This window comes from Sceloporus undulatus, unplaced genomic scaffold (genome assembly GCF_019175285.1).
Source record: "Sceloporus undulatus isolate JIND9_A2432 ecotype Alabama unplaced genomic scaffold, SceUnd_v1.1 scaffold_12, whole genome shotgun sequence".
Classification (NCBI taxonomy): domain Eukaryota; kingdom Metazoa; phylum Chordata; class Lepidosauria; order Squamata; family Phrynosomatidae; genus Sceloporus; species Sceloporus undulatus.
Genome location: NW_024802934.1, coordinates 3,121,039 through 3,144,327, shown reverse-complemented (window position 1 = coordinate 3,144,327; position 23,289 = coordinate 3,121,039). Strand labels below are relative to the sequence as shown.

At 39.0% G+C, this 23,289-nt stretch overlaps 1 protein-coding gene across 12 annotated transcripts in view; it reads left to right on the top strand.

Annotated features, from left to right (window-relative positions):
- Positions 1 to 19,846, top strand: part of LOC121917196 (pleckstrin homology-like domain family B member 2) — a 94,811-nt gene extending 74,965 nt beyond the window's left edge. For 6 of the 12 annotated variants that reach the window (XM_042442925.1, XM_042442929.1, XM_042442927.1 and 3 more), the window contains 8 exons: positions 1,954 to 2,053; positions 6,195 to 6,230; positions 8,127 to 8,334; positions 9,088 to 9,178; positions 10,331 to 10,477; positions 14,487 to 14,706; positions 16,739 to 16,824; positions 18,171 to 19,846. In XM_042442925.1, the coding sequence (XP_042298859.1) occupies positions 1,954 to 2,053; positions 6,195 to 6,230; positions 8,127 to 8,334; positions 9,088 to 9,178; positions 10,331 to 10,477; positions 14,487 to 14,706; positions 16,739 to 16,824; positions 18,171 to 18,311 (1,029 nt within the window). In that variant the 3' untranslated portion in view covers positions 18,312 to 19,846. The remainder of the gene's footprint in view (positions 1 to 1,953; positions 2,054 to 6,194; positions 6,231 to 8,126; positions 8,335 to 9,087; positions 9,179 to 10,330; positions 10,478 to 14,486; positions 14,707 to 16,738; positions 16,825 to 18,170) is intronic. The other 6 variants (XM_042442930.1, XM_042442928.1, XM_042442924.1 and 3 more) reach the window with 1 other exon arrangement.
- Positions 19,847 to 23,289: the final 3,443 nt, after the last annotated feature.

Here is a 23,289-nt window from a genome sequence, read left to right as displayed (position 1 = left end):
ATTACAAAATATAACTTTAATGCTTTTAAACTAATATATAAATCTTAGACCAATAACTTTTCATTTTCTTACAAGTCCATCACACATGAAAAAGGAGGCCTTATTCTCTTGAGACCCCAACATTTGAAACCTTCTGGACCATTTTTGACAGGTTATTTGGAGTTAGATACCATTCATATATCTTCCTTTACATTACTACACAAAGTACACTAATTTTGTTTATTTGCATGTTACGTCCAAAATTTTGGGCCCACTTTATATATTCTTTTACAGGTTCATCTTCTGTATCTGGTTTCAGGGCCTGTATGCATGGGCCAAAAGGGCCATTCACCCCCTGGCCTCATGTCTTCTATGAACAATGCAGGCCAATAGCCCCAGGCTGGGATCGGCCAATCTGGATGCCGATCCAGCGGTCCTGGACTGACCTTGACCCAAAGAATCCTTAGTGCAAGTCAAAAGGATATGCTGTTTGCCACAGGTTTTGTGGAAACTGTGATGACAGCAGGGATACCATAAGGCCCCATGCGCTCCTTACCTGCTGCCACTGCAATGTCTGTGACATTGACCAGGGGTACCTGTACATGGGGGTGTAGCCAGCTGCACCATTTCTGCCCTTATGAGCTTCAATGAGGGCCTTCTGAGAACACATGACGTGCCATGAAAAGGGTGTGTGGCAGAAGCGGCTCCATAGAGCTTTGGGTTGTAAACACCTGCCTGTCACCACACTGGTCCAGGGACGGACCCCGGTCAGAACCAGAGGATATCACGAGAATGGCCTGTAGTGTCCTGCCCATCTGCTCAGTCCCTCAGAAGCCATTTATATACTTTTTAAAAAATATATATAAATTACATAACTCTAAATAAAACTCACTGTATGGCTGCATTTCTCTTTCTTGATTAAATCTGTGATTAAGTTGCATATACGCTAATGAATTAAGATCTTTGCCTTCCTTAAGAATCTTATGTCTTGATTTTAGTTTCCAGCTATCTTGTTCACAATACAAAAGTTCATAGTGCAATCATCTGCAATTTTTAATTCATTCTTTCCTTTAAAAAAGCATCCTATGGTGAGGTAGTTAATATTATTAGCTACTTCCAAAATCCTTCACTGAGCAGATATGAATAACAGAATGGGCATGAGCAGATAAGCCTTCCTCATCAGCTCTTCCAGCGTGTTAAGAAAGCATAGATCTATAAATGTGGCCACCAAAGTAGAAATCATTTAAAAAGTAGAGCCTGAAGAAATAAGAAGTCATCCCTGGATGCATTTTGGACTACATGTTTTTTTTTTAAAAAAAATGTTTCCTTATGCAGTGTTTTCCTGTCCTTGTTTAATTTGACAAATGTGCATAGAGCTTAATTTTGAATAAAAAGTTTGCTAAAACATATTGAATTGCTCTTCTTTTTTTTCCAGGAATAGGAACATGTCCCTATTTTTTTTCATGTTATTTCTACTGCTGGTACCAAATTTTCTGTTTAAAAAGTAATGTCTGAGAATATACAGTGGTGCCTCGGGTTACGAAATTAATTCGTTCCGCCATTCCTTTCATAACTCGAAAATTTCGTAACCCGAAACACTTTTCCGTTAGCACTGGAAAGCCTATAGCTGCACTTTGCAGCATTTGAATTTCGCGCCGAAATGAATTTCGTAACCTGAAAAATATTTCGTAACCCGAAACAGTTTTTGCCAATCCAACTTTTTCGTATCCCGGAAATTTCGTAACCCGATCATTTCGTATCCCGAGGCACCACTGTATCTGTTTTGTTAACTGAGTTACACCTGTATAAACTCCTGATGCAGAGACAACTTGTGAATTTCACCCAAGAAGGAAGACGGAATCTGTGCTTTCAGTATCAGAATTAACAAATTGTACAGAACAAAGAGCAAATCAATTGTAACTGACATGGATTAAAAAAAATGTTTGACTAAAATTGCATATTTCTAAATTGTAGGGTCATCTCCCACTTGGACAAAGCAATAGCTGTGGCAGTGTACTGCCTCACTGCTTGGGAACTATGGCCAAAGAGTCTGAATCAAGAAGAACACATAAAGGTAAGCTGATTTACAAAATACCTTCATACACTCATGAGCACTATGATAAGAAGAAATCTCATTTCATAGTAATAATTTTTTCTACTGAATTTGACGGCTAAAATGTATTTATTCAGCTAAAGTGCTTTTATGGCTCATAATAAGTTTTGATATAATTGTTGCAAGCTTTGGCCAAATTTAGAGACTGTTTGATTCTGCATCTATTTAGATACAAAGCACACTGACATGGTTCTGTTGTTGCATAAGGTGAACAATCCCAACTGATCAATAGGTTTTACAGTATAATATATTCCTGCTGCAAACTAGCATGATGTAGTAGTGGTTTAAACGTTGGACTATGACTCTGGAGATCTGGGTTCAATTCCCCACTCAGCCATGAACCTGGATGACCTTGGACAAGTCACATGTTCTCAGCCTCATGGGAAGGCAATGGCAAAACCCCCGTTGAACAAATCTTGCCATAAATTGGAAATGACTTGAAGATGCACAAAAACAGCAATAATATTTCTGCTGAGAAGTAAAACCCATTGAATTCCCCAAGACTTAATCTCAGGTTAATCTACATAGATTCCAGCCTTAGGCTGATTAAAAACAATACTTCATAAGAAGAAATTTGGTAATCAAGTGTATTGTCATACCAAGATTTACTCACAAGTTACTGCTTTCTTGTGATCTCTCAACATATGTGGGGGTCTGTTGTTTCACATCACTGCACATCAAGAGGATTGTTTTTAAAAGAAACACTGTCCTAACCATGGAATCCTAAAAAGAAATCCTAATGAAGGCCTGAAACACTCTGGCCAAAAAAGTGGCTTTTGGCTTCATTGGAGATGCACCATTTATACGACACACATCTCCAACACAGCAGAAGCACCAAGGCCATGCACTGATCTTTTAGACCGGAGCAAAAAGGAGCCGGGATAATCAGGCTCTTGGTGGTGTGGGTTGGAGCTAATGGCCATGGTCACCTTTGGAGCAGTCCATGCAGTCGCTGCAGACCCAATCTACTTGTGTCTGGAGCAGCCTTGGGCCACGCTTTCCTGGCCATCTGCTATACTCCAATATTTAATCAGAAAGGTCCTGCTGAATTCAGTGGGACTTATTCCAGGCATGTGCATAAGATTGTGTATAAAATATACAACCTTCCATTTTCAATAATATTAGTCTCAAAGGTGCTACAAGGTCCCTTTCCATACTGATATTGCAGAAATGCCTTTCATTTGAAGTAGGTTTCACTGAAACTACATAGACTAATTTTAGGTGGTGCTAAATTATTTTTATCTAATTTTAAATGGGTTCTTTTAATTGTTTTTGTCTTTTAAAAAACAGGAAAAGGCAAAAAAGGTATGAGAAATGTTCACTGTGTGCTTTTACTGGTTTCTTTTTGTGATTGTAACTGATGAAAGGGACACTGTCAAGTCATGTTGAATCAACCTGTGTAGAAATTCTAAAGTTCCTCCTACACAGGAAACTTCTGGGATGACAGGAAAGTTCTTGTAGCACACTTCAGGCTATCCTGGTCTTAAAGTTAAATGTAAAAAATTGCATTACAGAGAGAATGGGGCCAAAATAGTGGGCTTTGTCCTCACTGTTTCATCTGATTCTTTCAGCCCTCTCAGTAAAGCTTATGGCAGTTTAGCCAGCTAATTTTTTGCTTAACTCTGAAGACCCTAGCCTCAAATATTTATTTTCATGTAACTTCCCTGTTGTTGATGTACAAACTAGATTATTTGCTTTATTTAGAAGGACACAAATCCAAGGTGTCTGTTTGTACACTGGGCGGTACAGCCTGGCCAATACATTTACTTGCTCATGCCTTAATTACTTGATGTGTATCAAAAAATTTACTCTTTTCCAATTTAGGAAAACACTTCCCTGCCTGAAAATTATTCTTGGGCTGCCTGGAGAACTATTTTCATGATTTGTAGAGCTGCTCTGGTTATGAGGAAGATAACTGTCCTGTATAGTTTTGTCACATGGTTGTTTGAAAGATATTGTGAATTATGTAAATTGCTCTTTCTTTTAAAGTGCTTGCCTTTTCATTCCCCAGAAGGGGAGATATTGGGCAAAGATTATATAGCTGCAATACTCATACATACAGAAGAGGCAACAACTACATAGGACAACCAATCCTATTGATGAACATTTTATTTCTTTCAGAGTTGATAATTTTACAATGATTTTAGAAACTATGTTAGCATATGCAGAGATCAGAGATTTGATAGGCAAATGGTTCTGGATCACTGTGACTCAAAATAATCAAGGCTTCATTTCAGAGAATATTTTAAAATTTATGTATCTACTTGACCGTGTTCCTTTCACTAAAAAAGAAAACCATCAAGAAGAATAGTTGTGATTTTGACAGTCTTCTCTTACTGCATTGCACTGACAAACTGAAATAACCAGTTGCTGTTTTATATTTCTGTTCTGATTTTCTTTATATTTCTGGCAATTGTGTTTGTGTTTATCTAAAATAATTTAATCCAGTTTGTTTTTCTGTCAAATGTAGTTCTGCATGTCTCTGAGGATTAATGGTAAATTGAATAGAATAATATAGTTTCCTTTGAATTAGTAGTGTCAGATAATAGTGGACTGTTTTGTGTTTAAGTATCTCAACCTTTAGTCAGTGTCTCTGTATTTCTGTTCCTAATTATATTCAGTATGCTTAAGTATATTCAAGAATGATGGCTGGGTGCAGATTGAAAGCTGTGTGATTTAAATAATGATCACCAAAAAGTATGACTAGGTCCAGATCAAACCCACTGACTTTTTCATACCATTTTTCAAATCATAATTTCCCTTTTCCCTCTTCCTTTCGACTTTCCATACTCATACTGGCAAAATCTGCAAAGATAAGTTGTTGTTGTTTTTAAGGGTAGTTGTTTTAATCAGTTCTACACCTATTACACTACTCACTACTCCACACTGCACAATTTTGGGTGCTATGTGTCAAAAGTTGTGATAGGTCTATTATCACCTAGCCTCTAAACTAGCAGTGCAGAACTTGGAAATGTTTGGAAGCTCAGATTGCATGTTCAGAAGCAGTATACCACTGTATGCCAGGTGCTGTTGTTGAACAATAGAGCTGTGTGATTATCTTGTGAGAGTTCAGATGCCTCTGGATAGTTCAGATGAATTACCCCCAGATTATTAAATTAATATATTAATTATATTACATTATATTAATAATGCATAAATAATATATTAGTGACTCATTAAATTATCTTCTCTACCGCACTTTTTTCACTGTCACTTTTTTCTCACTCTGTCTTAGGATGCTTAATCCATTTAGTTCTCTCCTTATTTATTTTTACTCCATTTGTCTCCAGTGGCTAGGAAACTATCTTTCAATGCAGAATTCAAAATTTATCTATAGTAGCTGGCAGGCTACTTACACTGGCACACTATTGCCTGCACTAAACCCAGCATGGTGAACCGTTCTGGAATAAAAATTATGCCAGTCCATGTATGATTTTTCAGGACTCCTCTCCCCTTTCTTTTTCTCCCAATGGTAGATATTGGCACACTGGCTACTCTGAATAAGGAGGTTCAGCCCCTACAGTTGGGTTAGTGGAAGCTGTAAAAATAGTTTCACTTGCAGATGCTGCTGTCTATCTTTTGCTTCCTAAACTATACTCACAGTAACTCAGAGTATTGTTTCTAATGCTTGCACAAGTATGCTCTGTGTGAGTGTTGAAAGCAGGTAGAATATTTACTTCTGTAGAAAAGGAACAAGGGAGAATCTGTGACTAGTGGAACAAAGAATTTTAGAATCAAAATAACAGTGGTTCATTTTGTCCAACAATTATATTTTCTTTTAGGCAAAAACAGAAATAATGTTTCCCTTAGATTTTCCCCTTTATAATGAATATTTTTCTTTAAGTAGTACTATTATTATGCTTACAAAATGTTTGTGTGCTTTAGTTATTTACTGTACATCTTTTGGAAATACCTGAAGCTGGCATACTTCAGATAATTTTAATTTCTACCTGAATGTAAAGAAGAACTAGATGATTGCCAGCATGTAGAATACTTCAATGATCTCATTTAGATTTTTAACCAAAGGTCACAAAATGATAGATTGATCATAATTTCTTTCTTTCTTTCTTTCTTTTTTCAACAAACCCTACTTTTTTAAAAGGAACAATTAATCATTCCAAAAGTCCAAGTAATAAAGGTAATTTTAATCAATTGTTGCGAAATGCATTCAGATAATATTTTCCATAACTCTAACAAAAAAGGTGGATAGCATGATTGTCTTGTGTGTCACATCATACTATTTCAATCTAAATTGCACTGTATTCTAACAGAATGAATTTATCAAAGTATAATCTGCATTTGACACTTCTTAAGGTAGTCTATGGCCCCATTCCCACTGAGCTATAAATCGAGTCAAGAATCGGATTATATGAACATCGGTCCCATTTGAACTCGCATTCGATCCTTGCTTAAGGAAAATCGTTCCCATTTGAATCCGCGTTCGATCCAGCTTTGATCGATTTCTCTAGCTAAAACCTGAATCAGCGGTGGATAACCCGGGTTATATCCTGACTGCACTTTTCCAGAGATTTTTTTTTTTGCAGCTGGGGCAAACTAATGGGAACGACGGGTGTCCAAATCAGGGGAGGAGCAATGTTCAAGGGGCTGTCCCGGGGGTGTCACCAGCTTTGTTCTTTCCTGGCATTCCCAGCGCCATTTTCTCTTGTTCACATAGCCTTTCTCTGGTGGTGTGTAAAACTTTTTTTTTAAAAAAGAAGAAAGTTAAACTGGGTTTTTTGGAGAGTGAGGGGAAAAGAAAGGAAAGAGGGGGAGAAGGGAGGCTGGTTAAAAAATTTTGTGAGTGGAAAGGAAAAAGAGAGAAAAAGCTGAATGTGGCTCTTGCATCCATCCTTGTTTCCTTTTTTGAGACAGAAAAGGGGTGGCTGGCTGCTGCATATTGGGGTGGCTTGAAGAAGAAGGGGGGATTAGATGTCACTGTGACGTCTAATCGCCTAAGTGCTTGATTGACAGCTTAAAAAACGGTCCCAGAAAGGCAATGGGAATGGGTAACAAAAAAATACAATGCATCAAAATACAACGGAGAAATATCAATGGGAACGAGGACATGGGTCAAGAAAAACTGAGTCCGTTTGCTCCCTTTTGTAATGGGAACGATGGATCTGATTTGAATACAACTCGGAAACTTGATCCAATCCAGACTCGCAGCGATATACAGTTGTCCCTCCATATTCGCTAGGGTTAGGGGAACAAGACCCCTGTGAATATGGAAAAACCGCAAATAACAAAAGCACTGTTTTTACCTGAGAGGACACCTCTCTGGGAATCTCTAGGTCCTCCAGTGCAACTCAGCGGTCAATGTCCAACATACACTGACTATAGAATGGCACTGGAGTAGCTACAAATGGTCTTTCAGTGCAACTTTTAGTTAAAGTTGACCACAGAGTTGCACTGGAGGACCTAGACAGTCCTAGAGAGAACATATTAATGAAATCCGTGAATAATCAAATCCACAAATATCAAAGCCACAAATATGGAGGGATGACTGTACATCGCTTTATATGCCCAGTGGGAATAGGAACAAAGATACTCCCCTCCCATGCCCCCTTTTCTTTACTTTTCCTCCCTAACAAGCTGTGAGTGGTTGATTTAAAATGGAAATAAAAGACTCCACACTCATTCTTACAGCTGCACCAAATGGGGAGAAGGGAGTAAATATTCTTGGGATGGGCCCAGGTCATTCTTGTAACTCATTCAGAGTCTAAAATCTACAATTTTGGTCTATACCTCCCAAAATCCTCTATCTATCTTGACCAAAAAGTGACTTTTCCAAGCTCTTTAACATTAAACCATAAGGCAGCCCACTGATGCATTCAGGAGACATAATAACTGATCAGAAGTATGTCAAATACTAGAAAAACCTGCAAGATGCCAGTTTTCTGAGACTATACTGAGGGAGAAAGACTAATAAAAAGTTGCATTGCTTGAATGGAAGAGGGTTTTAATCTTGTGGTTTTCATTTTAGAGTATTTACTACATAGGCAAATAAATGAATATCTTGTGTTGCTTATTCTAGGTTATAACCACCAACATATATGTGAAGATCAAAGCCAGAAATCTCCTGAATTCTACAGCAGAACTGCCTCTGAATCAAATGTATATCTGAACACGTTCCACTATCCTGATCATAGTTTCAAGGACCATGCCTTTGACACTCTAAGTTTAGATAGTTCTGACAGCATGGAAACCAGCATATCTGCCTGTTCTCCAGATAATATTTCCAGGTAAATTGCAGTAACGTTTAAGTTTTAGCAACAAATTCATCATAAAGGACACATAATATGTGATAGAAGACCTTATTCAGATTCATCAGAAAAACATTTTCTTCTTGGTTGCATCAGCAATCTACATTTTGCTGATTTCTGGGGCTCTGCAGAACAATATTTTTTTGAGCATTTTGATGTAGTTTCTTTAACTGAACAGTGGATAAGAAAGAAAAGGAGCTAAATCATCTGCAGAGAAATAGCTGGCTATGAATCTTCTTCACTGTTACTCAGAAACATCCTTTTCATCAAACGGTTGAATGGTTTCCTTTGAAAAATAATTTTATTCCTTAGCTTGTCATTCATAAGAATTGTAGCAGTAAAAGGTAGTGGTTGAATTGCTGTTTTTGTTCATCATTGCCCATCCTTTCCTTTTGTGTTTTATCTTACAGATGGTAAAGCGGAAGGCAGAGTTTTATGGTGGTCTTCCCCACCTTATTCTGGAAGCCACTATGAATATGTTTTTCAATGGAATTGGATATTTTTAAAAATAATAATAATATAGTACATTAAATTATAGTGCATAAGCTGGGGAGTGACCCTCAACTGTTCTTCTTGTTAAACAATTGTTTTGTGATGTGCTGCTTTCTAGTCCTCTGGACATGTTAAATAGATTGGAACAAATCCATATCCATTGTCAGATTATTGACAGAAAAATATATAAGTACATACATTCACAGTACTGAATTATATTCCCATTTTTATTGCTTATAGTGCTAGTACATCAAATGTTGCAAGATTAGAAGAGATGGAAAGACTTTTGAAACAAGCTCATGCTGAAAAGACACGACTGCTTGAATCCAGGGTAATCTGTCTATAAAAATGAAAATGTGACTGTCCGTCTGTTTCCATCTAGCTCCCAAACCATAAAACATAAACCTCTAAAACTTTCCATTCATACCAAGGGAACCCCAAGGTTATGCATCTCAGAGTAATTGTTTTAAAAAAAAGATTAAGTTGAATTTTAAGTCTGTAACCTGCAGTATCACACCATGTCACTAGGTGGCACAGGGTATTTCAGATACACTAAGCTCTTTCAGAAAAAGCAGTCTGCTGAAGAGTCCTGTTCAAGACTAAAAGGTGTGCTTAAGCAAGAAGACTTAAAGTTTATCTTGCAGCTCATTTGGATTGGGGCTATGGAAAACAACACTTCATTCATGGTCTTTCTCATATTGGAACAATGCAAGTCCCAGTGCTGTCTAACCCATTTTGCATGTTTCTAAATTATCTGGAAAGATTTTTGTTTTGTAGTATAGAAAAATTGTCAGATGTTACCAGTGTTAGGTGCATATGCACAGTTAGGTAATTTTGGATCCATCAAGCATTGTGGAACCCTCATTCCTGGAAGAGTTGTAACTCTTGAATATTTGCATTCCGTGTTGCTCTTAAAGCACAGGAGCTCTGTGAGGAAAAATGGTAAAGATGCCATGATATCCTGGACTGTAAAAAGTACAAAGGATTGAAGAAAGCTATTTTTAAAACAACTTGGAAAGAAGTGTTTCCTAGACTGCTTCCACACAGCAAAATTAATGCAAGTTTGGTACCCCTTTAACACTCATGGCTCCATCCTATGGAATCCTACCTCTGAAGATGCCAGCCACAGATGCAGGCGAAACATCAGGAATTAATTCTGCTAGAACACAGCCACATAGCCTGACCCCCCCCCCCAAAAAAAAACCTATTGCATAAAATTATCTTTAGGCTATTTGTATAAGGTGTATATGAAACAGAAATTAATTTCATGTTTAGACATGGATCCCATCTCCAAAATATCTCATGTATATGCAAATATTTCAACATTTGAAAAAAATTAAACAACTTCACCCTAGTATCAGGCAGTGCAAATCTGAATGTGAGAATTCCAGGCTATTGTGTAAATTTGTAAATAATGTGTTTGAAATTATCCTGTTCTTAACCAGGATAATTTTAAAAAGGGCCTATGTTGTGGTTCTTACAGGAACGAGAAATGGAAGCTAAAAAAAGAGCATTAGAAGAGGAAAAGCGTCGTAGAGAGCAACTCGAGAAAAGATTGCAAGAAGAAACTAGCCACCGACAAAAACTAATTGAAAAAGAGGTTAAGATTCGTGAAAAACAAAGAAATCAGGTATGTAGCCTTCACGTGGAAAAAACAGGGACAGAATGAGACAGAAGGCCTACTTGAGCGCCAGTTCTTTTGAGAGGCAAGACAGAATTGTAATAAATAAAATACAGTTGGCCCTCCATATCCACAGATTCTTTATCCATGGATTCAACCGTCCATGGCTTGAAAATATTGAAAAAATATATACATTCCAAAAACCAAACCTTGATTTTGCTATTTTACATAAGGAACACTATTTCATTATGACACTGTATTTAATGGGACTTGAACAGCTACAGATTTTGGTATTCAAAGGGGTCCTGGAACCAAACCCCAGCAGATACTGAGGGCTACTGTATTAGAATTAGAGAGAGGGAAAACAGAGAAACCTAGTTGCAACTATGCCACTCTGGAATACCTCTAATTATTTCAATGTTTTATGGCAGGAAAAGTCAAGAGGTTGAAGTAGGTAGGGCTGGGCTAGTATTAAGCCTAACTCGGGCCATGACTCCCCATACCACAACATACAGAGTTTCCCCGATTCACAGAGTGAACTCTCCCCCCCCCCTCTCTCTCTCTCACACACACACACGCACGCACAATCTCACTGAGAGAGTCTTCTCCTTTGTGCATGCTGTCTTTCCTATCACTGTCATGGTCTCATCTACTGTGTTTGCAAAACACTGTTTATATTAGGTGGATGGCATGTGCATTCATTCCTTCCCATTATCCTCCCCAAGAAGATCACACCTCAACTTGCTGAACAGCTGGGTATGACATGCAAGAGGCATTACCAAAGTTTGTCTCCAGTCACCGTACTAAATACTTTCAAGGCTTGCATGCACCATGGGGAATGCCCCGTATGCTGTGTGTGTGAGATGTAGTCCTTTCCTTTGAATGAATAATAATAATAATAATAATAAAATTTTATTTATACCCCGCCCTTCCAAATAGATCAGGGCGGCTTACAAAATGCACCTTAGTGCAACAGTATACAATTTAAAAACAGATTAAAACAACACAATTCATAAAAACAATAAAGACCCCTTAGCCCAACCTCACGGCCACGAGAGAGGAGGGAGGCCCACAGGATGTTTAGTCGGGGAATGCCTGATTAAATAGGAAGGTTTTAAGTCCCTTCCTAAATTGGGCCAGGGTGGTAGATGAGCGGAGCTCTATGGGCAGCGTGTTCCAAAGGGCTGGGGCAGCTGTGGAGAAGGATCTTCTGGCCGTAGCGGCCAACCTTGCCCCAGGCACCTTCAGGAGTTGCTGCCCAGATGTTCTGAGGGTGCGAGGCGGAATGTACGGGGAGAGACGGTCCTTCAGGAATCCTGGGCCCAAGCCATTTAGGGCTTTATAGGTGATAACCAACACCTTATATTGAGCTCGGAAGCGAATAGGCAGCCAATGGAGATCTTTAAGCACCGGTGTAATATGGCTGGTCCTGGGAGCACCAGTGACCAGCCGTGCTGCCATGTTCTGCACTACTTGCAGCTTCCGAGTTTGGTATAAGGGTTGCCCCATGTAGAGTGCGTTGCAGAAATCCAATCTCGAAGTTACCAGAGCATGTACAACAGTTTCAAGGTCCCTCTGGGCCAGGTATGGGCGCAGCTGGCGAATCAGCCGAAGCTGATAACAGGTACTCTTGACCGTCGCATTCACCTGAGCAGTCAGGCGAAGGGACGAGTCAAGAAGCACCCCCAGACTGCGCACGGAGTCCTTCACGGGGAGCGTGACCCCATTCAGGACAGGTGGAACCACCGCCATTCCTGGACCAGGGGGACCTATCACTAGTACCTCCGTTTTCTCTGGATTAAGTTTGAGTCGGTTTTCCCTCATCCAGCCCATTACTGACTCCAGACAGGCCACGAGAGGAGAGACGCCATCCCCAGTCACTGCATCAGTCGGAGACATAGAGAAAATGATTTGGGTGTCATCAGCGTACTGATAACCCCGCGCCCCATGTCTCCGGATGATCTCTCCCAGCGGTTTCATGTAAATGTTAAATAGCATGGGGGACAGAATGGCTCCTTGAGGGACCCCAGTTTTAAGGGCCCGCTCGCTGGAGCACACGTCCCCCAGCTGCACCATCTGGGACCTCCCGGAGAGGTAGGAACGGAACCACTGGAGCACAGTGCCCCCAATTCCCACCTCAGCCAGGCGCCCCAGAAGGATACCATGGTCTATGGTATCGAAAGCCGCTGAGATGTCCAAGAGCACCAACAGGGACACGCTTCCCCTGTCGATGCCCAGACGGAGATCATCGACCAAGGCGACCATGGCCGTCTCAACCCCGTGACCCGCCCGGAAGCCAGTTTGAAATGGGTCCAGATAATCCGCTTCATCCAAGACCGCCTGAAGCTGGATCGCAACCGCCCTCTCGATCACCTTCCCCAAGAATGGTAGCAGCGAAACAGGCCGATAATTATTATGTACCAGGGGGTCGAGGGAGGGCTTCTTTAGGATCGGTCTTACAATGGCCAATTTAAGATCCGATGGAAATCGCCCATCCCTCAGAGAGGTGTTAATTATCCGGTGTAACAATGTCGTTACCACCGGTCCCCCCTGGGCCGCTAACCAGAATGACATGGTGTCTTGAGAACTTGAGGAAATAACCTTCTTGAACTATAATGCTAAAGCCCTCCTGACAGCATGGGCCTAGCATGCAGTGAAAAACAGTAACTTTACAAATGTGAAGTATTTATATCAACATATTTGCTTTGGAAAAGCCTTTTGATGCTGAAATTGCATCCATACATCTATATGGCAGTTCCCCATGTCTGAATATCCTAAAAAGAGTGCAGAAAATCCTGACACCTTCCTGCCAGTGGCAGAAAAGTTAATTGTGTCTATTGACTGCCTTAGATTGGTTTATAATTATCTAGGCCACACTACAGCGGGCCAGTGTAGTGAATCTTGGGGTCTATGGATACCATATAAGTCATTTGTTGGATAAAACAATGTCATACATTAGAGTGCTAAAACAGAGATCTTCCATATTCTGTCTTACTCAGTGCCCAGGTGCCAGTCATATTATATGATAAATGACAGAACTACTTGGCAACAATTTTGTTGTGCAATTTGAAACATGCCCATTAGAGTGATGTATCAACTGTTTTTCAGTAGTAAGCACTTAGCAAATAGACCTTCAGTTCAATAGTCATGAAGCAGGACTGACCTTTCACATTATAATTCTACAAGCTTGAGATGTAACAATATTGAAATTGGACTGTCTGCATAATGATGGATGCTCCAGTGTTTTATAGGAAATGCAGTCATCTGAGGATAACACAAGAGTTGAGAATTTGTTTGTTGAGAATAAGATTGAGAATACTGTATATACAAAATTGTAGGAGTACTACCGTAACTAAACTAAACATGTGGAAGCTGGAAGCCTTTCTAAATAGATAAATATAGCCAATAGAGGATGCTGTGTTGTCTTTCCTTTCTGTATTTCTCAACTGATTGCTCAAAACAAAAGTGGACAGGAAAAAAGCCACTTGTGGGTGAGATGCTTCCTTACATTTTTGTAAAAGAGTTAGCACGGGGTGAGGGGCAATTCTGATAAGGACTTTGGGATTGGATTAAAGCTAGGACAAGTCAATATGTACCTTCGTATTTTACACTTCTGGATAGGATATACCATAGGATATACCTTTAAATGGTCATGTGTGAATTGGAGATTAATAATTTTGGTACTTCAGAGTTTGTAAATATGTACTCTTTACTCAGTAGTGTATTCCATAGGTTTATTGCCAAGAACAGGATGGGTAAAATTTTCACTTTTAGATGGGAATTTGGTTAGTAAGTATCATCTATTAATGTCATATATAATGCTAGCTGCTTGGCAAATCAGTGGGAGATGGGAGATATAGATAGATATCTCCTAGAAATACTCCATCTTTTCCTAAAGAAATCATTCATTTGCAATTTTTTACACGGTGAAAAGAAATGATGTTTCATGCTGGATATTTCGTTTCAGATGAGAAACAAAGAATTAATGCTCATATTTATTTATATTTGTTCTAATTAGTCTCGACCCCTGACTCGTTATTTGCCAGTGAGAAAGGAGGATTTTGATCTCCGTGGCCACATAGAGACTGCTGGCCACAACATAGAGACCTGTTACCATGTTTCCCTCACTGAGAAGACCTGCCGAGGCTTTCTTATTAAGATGGGAGGCAAAATTAAAACATGGAAAAAACGATGGTTTGTGTTTGACAGAAACAAGAGAACATTTTCTTATTATGCAGGTGAGTTGTACATTGTGCTTGAACGGGGTTCCTTCTATAGCTTGGATATTAATGTGTGTCAGTACTGTTGTATCATTTCTGCAACTTGTCATTTAAGTAGATTTGTACTGCTGCTTCGCAAATTTTTACCGTTCATATATTTTGTACAGTCAAGAGTTCCTTAATTTCCTAGTTCACTTAGGGCCGGTACAAACCTAAACAGTATGCCAGCTTCAGGGTGGTGTGGGGGCATAGCGTGGCATTTCACTGCTTCTTTTCGAGCTGGAAAAAAGGCTGGATTGGGGCCACAGCATATGGTTGCTGTGGCCCCGATTCGGCGATCAAAGGGACGGCGTCAAGCCACCTCTTTAGGGCCATCTGTTTCAGTCCTTAGTCACTACTCATATTTCATTTACTCTCCATTATTTCGTGGCTTGACACTAAAAGCATAAATCAGGCAATTGAACTAATGACCCGATTATATAGCATCCTTTCCTATCTTGTCTGCAGGCATGGATATGCCATATGAGTGTATGAACTTATTTGCAGCCCAAAATAACCAATGGTTTTCAACAGCAAACTATGCTTCATATAGGTTTAAATTTACTATTCCTTAAAGATGAGCCAAAGCTAACAAAATGAAATTCAACACAGAGAAATGTAAATTCTCAACACAGAGAAATGTAAGGTACTGCACTTAGGGCAGGAAAATGAAATGCACAGATATAGGATGGGGGACACCCGGCTGAACAAGACTACATGTGAAAGGAATCTAGGAGTCCAAGTAGACAGTTGAACATGAGTCAACAGTGCGATGCAGCAGCTAACAAGGCCAATGCGATTTTAGGCTGCATCAATAGAAGCATAGTGACTAGATCAAAGGAAGTAACAGTGCCACTATATTCTGCTTTGGTGAGGCCCCACTTGGAATACTATGTCCAGTTCTTGGCACCACAATTAAAAAAGGACATTGAGAAACTGGAGCCGTGTCCAAAGGAGGGAGACTAAAATGGTGAAGGTCTGGATGGCCATCTGTCGGGGATGCTTTGATTGTGATTTCCTACATGGCAGGGGGTTGGACTGGATGGCCCTTGCAGTCTCTTCCAACTCTATGATTCTATGATTCTATTCTATGATTCTATGATATCTCTTTCAAGATACATGCAAATGCCATATGCAGTTCTGTACATATTTTACTGAACATCTGAAACAATTGTCAGGCCCACAACTGAAAAATTAGGGCTAGCATGTTGGAATCCAGGCCTCCACTTAGTGTGTTTTCAAATCCTAGCAAGTATAACAGGAATATACTGCAGTTTTCCCCCACTTCTTCCCTTTTCTACTTATCCACTACCATGTACAACATGCCTGGAATATACACTAGAACCTATCAACAAGAGAGACAGATAACAGCATATGGAGAATCCACAACAGTCTTTTTCTCCTGCTACAGCAGGGAACTAACTAAAAGACAGTTTAGCTCTTGTTATGAGAAACTATTTTTGTGACTTGCATTTGTTCCACGTTTCTGTATCATCTTCCTAGTTTGTTAAAAGTCCATTAAAATAATCCCTGTTATTCCTTGACCTAAGATCTTTCCCTGGTAATAGTATTTCAACTCATACTTAAGAGTAACACTTCTCAAACTACGATTAGGGAAAGTCATAAGTACTTCCATGTAAACTGCGGAGAACCTAGAAATGGTAATAGGCTTTTGAAACCACACATGGTCTATATTTTTCCAAAATCTTCTTTGCTCATATCAGGACAAAATAAATTGTCCAGAGGTGACAGCATCATTTGTCCTGCTTTAGAGAGAGACACCAGATGAGTACTCTGCATCTTCTAAGTAATCTATGGATCTTGTACACACTGAATTGGTGCATTGTATAACACTGATGAAAAAAATAGAGGTTCTCCTATAACAATTTGTAAATGAACATGTTATTCCCATCTTCAGTTTAGTCCTGGAAAAAAACATATTGTTCAAGCTAATCCTTTAATCCCTGTAGTGGGGTTTTCATCTCAATACAGTTTCTTTCCCTTATCACAGACAAACATGAAACTAAATTAAAAGGAGTAATTTATTTCCAAGCCATTGAAGAAGTCTATTATGATCATCTAAAGAATGCGTATAAGGTAAATAAAGTGTTTTTTAAATTTTTTCCTGCATACTTATTTTATTTTATTCTATGAATTTTATAGATACTTATATATCTGTGTATTTAATATGAAGATACTTTATACTTGGCTGAAGTAGGCTTGAAGAGTGAAAAACATGCCTCTAAAAGTCTGCAGCATGGAATTGCACTTGTGATGTACTCCTGAGGTTCCTGGGAAGGTGTCTGATCTCCAACTTTGAAGATGGAGAAATGGAGGGAGAATTAGGTCTGGTACAGATTGGCGCTTTGCGATGGCCTGGGGCCGATTTTAGGGCCCAGCCCTGCTTAGTCCATATGTGCCCAGCCCTACTTTCAACACCCGTGCACCATCTTGCTGCGCCCCCATCCACATGGGACATGCAACAATGCAGGGACATCTGATCGCACAAATTGCGCTTGCCGGAAGCATTGTTGTCATGGCATGAGAGCCATGACGCCCTTCAAAAGAAGCAGCCTCCCTTTTAGGGAAGACGTAGGTGCTGTGCTGTGCAGCTGGTGCAGTACCGACGAGGAATGGAGCCACCGTCTGTATCCCCCTTAGTTTCAGAATCTTGCTTGCAATTCCTGTGGAAATTTTGGCAGCTCTTCCCTCTCTAATGTCAGTGCTTTGATTGCAGGTGGACTTTGCAGTCCCCCACCACTCCCCCAAATTACCACTTCATTTTTTTAAAGTGTAATTTTCGGGCATTCCCCCTAAGCCACACAGAGAGCTCCCCAAACATGTGAGAAGTACCATAATCCTATGAGCATCTACCAAATTCTTCCATTTTCCTCTGCAGTTGCTCTCAAAATGGTGACAGGAAGTTGCAAGACATTTTGCAACCATTTTGAGAGTGATTGCAGAGGAAAATGGAGGTATTGGGGCTTGTTGTGGGGTAGGGTGGCCTGCAAAGTGTCAGGAGGAATTGGCTCCTGGCTCCCATGTTGTTGCCTTGATGTAAACCACAGGAGCCTGCACAGATTAATTTTGGACAAATAATACTGTAGTACCAGTGGAAATTATCCCTCCACTGTTACATGGAGACTTTCATATATTACAATAAACACAGATACATAGAGGGTAGAACCACCATCCTGCTCTGCCCTCTATGGTAATCAGCAGAAAAGATTTTTATATGTGCAGAATTGTACTTCACAACAGTTCAGAGAATTGAATTTATTATTATGGCATACAGCCAGCATAAAATAATAAAATGTTTACAAAAATTACCTTACATCCAGTTAGAAATATGTAACAGTTGAGAGAATGCAAGCCATTCTGGCTTCACCTGTCCCACAGATCATATTTATATTAACTGACTGTGTTTCTTTCTTTCTTTCTAGAGTCCTAATCCAGTGCTTACTTTCAGCGTTAAGACTCATGACAGAATATATTACATGGTGGCCCCATCACCAGAAGCTATGCGGATATGGATGGATGTCATAGTTACAGGAGCAGAAGGCTACACCCACTTCATGTTATAGAAAATGGTGCAAAAGGTCGTTGGCAGGGCATAATGCAATAATAACCTCATATTTGGGGATGCAAGCCATATTCAGTCACATTTGACAAGCAACATAAAATAAGAAGAATGCACAGATCACCTACCTTTATGCTCCAAAATGAAATACATGCTGTGTAAGGCAGACTTAATTCTTAGATTTGTTAATCACGGTCATAGCAGAAGAAAAGAAAAGCTGCTTAAAAGATTGTGGTGCTCCAAAATGGATAATCAGATCGCATCAGCCTGTCACTACAGATTCGATGGCATTTTCCTACAGACTTTATCATACAGAACTTTCTGAATTAAAAAAAAAAAACTTCTTTGTTTAAAAGTGTTGATATATTCAGTATTTCAAAATTAAGAAAGAAAAGGGAAGTTATGATGGTTATTTTTAATGTATGGGATTTCTGTACAATTTTATACCTATTTTATAACACATTTTAAACTACAGTGTGCAGTGTTTTTGTCTTAATTTACTAGAGAACCAAAGATTCATGCTGTTATGATGATATTTAGCTTCTTATCCAATGAAGGTTTTTTAATCCTTCATAAATAGTAATGAGGTATGAAAGCATTATTACCATTATCTTTTAATTTTGAAAATGCTGGACAGAAGCTATGAGTGTACTTCAGTTGTTAACATGGAAGTATTTTCAGAACATTGGGGGATTTCCCCAGGAGAAGACTTTTTCAAAGGACAATAGCAAATGAAAATTCCTATGTCCACAGCTTATTTTCTAATTATCTCTTTCTATTAGTTAATATTTTCAAATGTTAAAACTTTCTGCTTTATGCACAGAATTATTCCTTCTTCACTTCTAGCAGATAACTAAAGTATCTGGATCCCATCTAAGAGATACATGATAGGGCAACAAATGGGAGAAGACAATATTGTGAAGCCCCACTGAAAGTGTGCACAAACTCAGTCCTTCCACATAATGATCAATGGTCAAGAGTTGATTCAGAAACTAGACATTAAGAAAATGTCCTTAGGGTCAGATGAGACTCACCATCAAGGAAAGTTCTTAGCTCTTTCCTGAATTACACATACATTGGTGATGAAGGGCTCGGATCTTTTCTTTCTTATCTTCCTCTCCCCATCCCCTTACACTGAACATGGAGCATTATAAATAAAGCAGCAGCAACAGCTAACTCAGTTGCATGCTCTTAACAGAGTTGTGTTTCTCATTCCACCTTCAAGAGTGCCATCACAGCAGTTTTCGTGTTCCCAAATCAGATGAATTGATACCTTGCATTGCTCTGAACAAGAATGCTATTTCTCAAATGTATTTATAAAAGCTTTCTTCTGTAATAAATATTCCAATAATATAAACATAGAGTCATCTATGTTTCATGTAAGCCAACTAAAGTACAGTGGAGCCTTGGTGTCTGGTGAGGTTCCAAGACTCTGTGGATAATAAAATCTGGGGATGCTCAAGTCCTATTAAATACAGTGGCATAGTAAAATGGTGTCCCTTATACAAAATGGAAAAGTCAAGGTTTGCTTTTGGGAATAGATAGATAGATAGATAGATAGATAGATAGATAGATAGATAGATAGCTGTGGGTGCTTGAATCTGGATAAAGAATCTGTGGATACAGAGGGCCGACTGTACACATGTTGCTTGCTGTTTCCCTGGTCTTCAAAGAAATGATGCAAGGGACAGTGGTAGATAATATGCTTTGGGTGGAAAAGGTCCCAAGTTCAATCACAGACATGAATTTCTTTTGCAGGGCAACAGAAGACCCTTGTCTAAAATCCTCAAGTCACTACCAGTTGAAATAGTACTGGGCTGAAATAAATGGAAATTTGCCTGATAACAGTGGCAATCAACTTATCTCAGATCCATGACATGTTTATGTAATGAAGAGATTACCATACCTCTGTTTTAAATATTATATATTTCTTAAGAGATCTTTTCCATTTAAAATGTATCTGTAGTTTATGGGTATTGTATTCAAATGAATTATCGAATTTTGAACTTCAAGTCTGTGTTTGATACTCTGTTTTAATAACTGGACTTTGTGCCACATGTTTTCAATGCAATAAACTAAAATGGTTAGTTCTGTTTAAAAAGTATAAACATTAAATCACATTTTCTGAAATGGCTGTAATTTTAAGTATATCCTGTGTGAAGAAAGCTGGATATTTTTTTAAATGTTACAGTAGTGTAGTTATAATAGTTCACAGTCCTAAATGTACTGTATTTATATAAAAGTTACTCTAATGGAAATTTACTTCTAAGTGTGGTTATGATCTGGATTTAAAAGTTGTATTCCTTTAAAATCGGTAAAATAATTTTTTTTAGTAAATGATTTTAAAGAATGTGGTATAAAATTTAAATGTGGGAAGTTTGGTTGAAACAAGTAATACATACGTCTGGTTTGTCAAGCATAAAATTCTGCTGAAAATGAAACATACTAAACAGAGACATTGGATTGGATCTATGTGACCTTGAGTAACGTTTCTCCTGTTGATTTCACTGGGTCTGTTCTATCTGTGACTACATCTGGATCTCACTGACTACACTACAATGGAAGGAAGGAACTGAATTGCCACAAGACCTAACTTGTATGCTCTAAAGATTTGATAATGTTTGCAGCGTCTGAAAAAAAATGGCAAAAATTAATTGGTTTGGTTTATGTGATTTTTATCCTGTACTTTCTGTATCATTTTACAGGTTTTCTATTTGTTTTTTATCTTGCATGTTGTAATAACATTTAAATAAATGCTCAAAAGTAACTTTTTCAAACAGTGTGTCTGACTTCTCACTAATACATTTTACAATAATTGTATGTTTTAATCAGTTTAAATCCTGTACATTATTAGTTTCATGTAGTCCCATTAAAATTAGTGTCTGAACCAAGATCCTGATGGATTGGGCTCTCAGTCAGATTACTTTTGTTATGGCTGCAATCCTAACCATATTTACTAGGGGCTATTTCTGATTTTCACTTGTTTATGTATAGTTTGCTGTAATGTGTTATCACTTTGCAAACCCTTCATGTGTTTCAGATTCCCACTCACAGGCCCAAAACAGACCGGCCAAATAAACCACCCCCCCCCCCCCCCCCCGGTTTCGAGGTGCAGCATTTAGATGATGCATGTCTCGAATCCAGGCGGAAACTGCACCTAAAGCCGTGCTCCAGGGCTAAAAACCGGACTGAAAAGAAGCTGAATCTTTCTTGGAAAATGTGCACCTTCACTTGTTCATATGAAGGCACCAATTCCAGACCGATTCTAGAGCAATGATCTATCCCCAATTGCTGGGAAAACACCTGATCCTGGGTGGTTTTCATTTGCATTTTGCTGGGTCTTGATATTTGTGTTTTTCAGGACTGGTAGCCAAACTGATAACCAAATCCCAGCAGACAATGATAATTGATTAAACAGATACTAATCCTTAGTTTTTTGTGGGTTTTTGGGCTATATGGCCATGTTCTAGAAGAGTTTATTCCTGATGTTTTGCCAGCATCTGTGGCTGGCATCTTCAGAGAATGTTGGCATCCAGCTCTCTAGAACATGGCCCCATAGCACAAAAAACTAAGGATGCTGGCCATGAAAGCCTTCGACTTCATATAAGATACTAATCCTCTGCATACCCTCCCACCCTGAAGCCTTGCCATTCAACAGAACAATACACAAATTAATCACTCCTCCCTACAGAGTGTGTGTGCATATATATACACATATATACACACATACACTACTCTCTTCCATGCCAACATTCTCCGAAGATGCCAGCCACAGATACTGGCGAAACATCAGGAATAAAGGCTCTCAGAGTGGCTTACAGTTATTATTTTAGATGGTTCCCTGCCCTCAGGCTTACAATCTAAAAAGACAGGACACAAAAGGGGAAGGGAATGACGGTGGGGAAGAGGGTGAGGTCCAGTGGTTATTCTCTCCCTCGGAGGCCAAGGCAGATGGACTGGAGGGAGGGCTCTGCTTCTTAAGGATAAGTATAAATTTCTGCTTCTTAGTCATGCTCAAAGTGGAGGACATTTTGGAATTCCTCCTGGACAAAAGGTTGAAATAGAGGAAATGTTCTGGAAAAGGAGGACGCCTGGTCACCTGCATAGAAGTAGCCATTCATCCATCCACCCACAGAAGTGACGCATGAAATAGGAGGGTGACTTATTATATTGTGTGTTTCCACTTGCAGCACAAGCTTCAGTGGCTTGAAAACGAATACATGAGATGTTTAGCCTTCTATGTGTCAGAGAGCCAAAACAAACTACAGTTCCCAGGATTCCCTAGCAGTGAACCAGGGCAGTTAAAGTGGCCTCAAACTGGATTATTTCTGCAATGTGGTTTGGGATGATAAATAAATATTACGTATAATAATAATAATAATAATATAATTCAAATATATAGCTGTGTTAGTCTGTGGAATCAGTATGCAGAGAGATCTTATAGCACCTTTGAGACTATATATACATTATACATTCATTATATATACATATGATAGAGAGCTTGTAGCATTCTCAGTGTATAGGAGTGGACCCAGTATATTTTTCCTTTATATTTTGTTATCTCTAATATTCTATTATTATTATTTGTGGTATTTATACCCCAGTGAAAGAAAGAAGTTGGCAGCATGAGCTTTCCTAGACTTCAGTCTACTTCTGCACCTGAGGGAAGAAGTAGACAGAAGTCTAGGAATTAAGAAAGCTCCTGCTGCCAACTTCTTTCCTTCAACCTTTGGTCCATTAGATATATTTTTGAGACTTCAACTCCCAGAATTCCTGAACAATGAACATACTGACTGGGACTTCTGGGAACTGAAGTCCAAAACAACATCTGGGGCCCAAAGGGGTTGAGAAACAGTGTTTCGATTAGTGTCAAAGATGCTACAAGGCATAATAATAATAATAATAATAATAATAATAATAATACACAAAATACATAATGCAAGCTTTCCACTGACAAAGGTGTGTGGTAATGATGGGGCTGC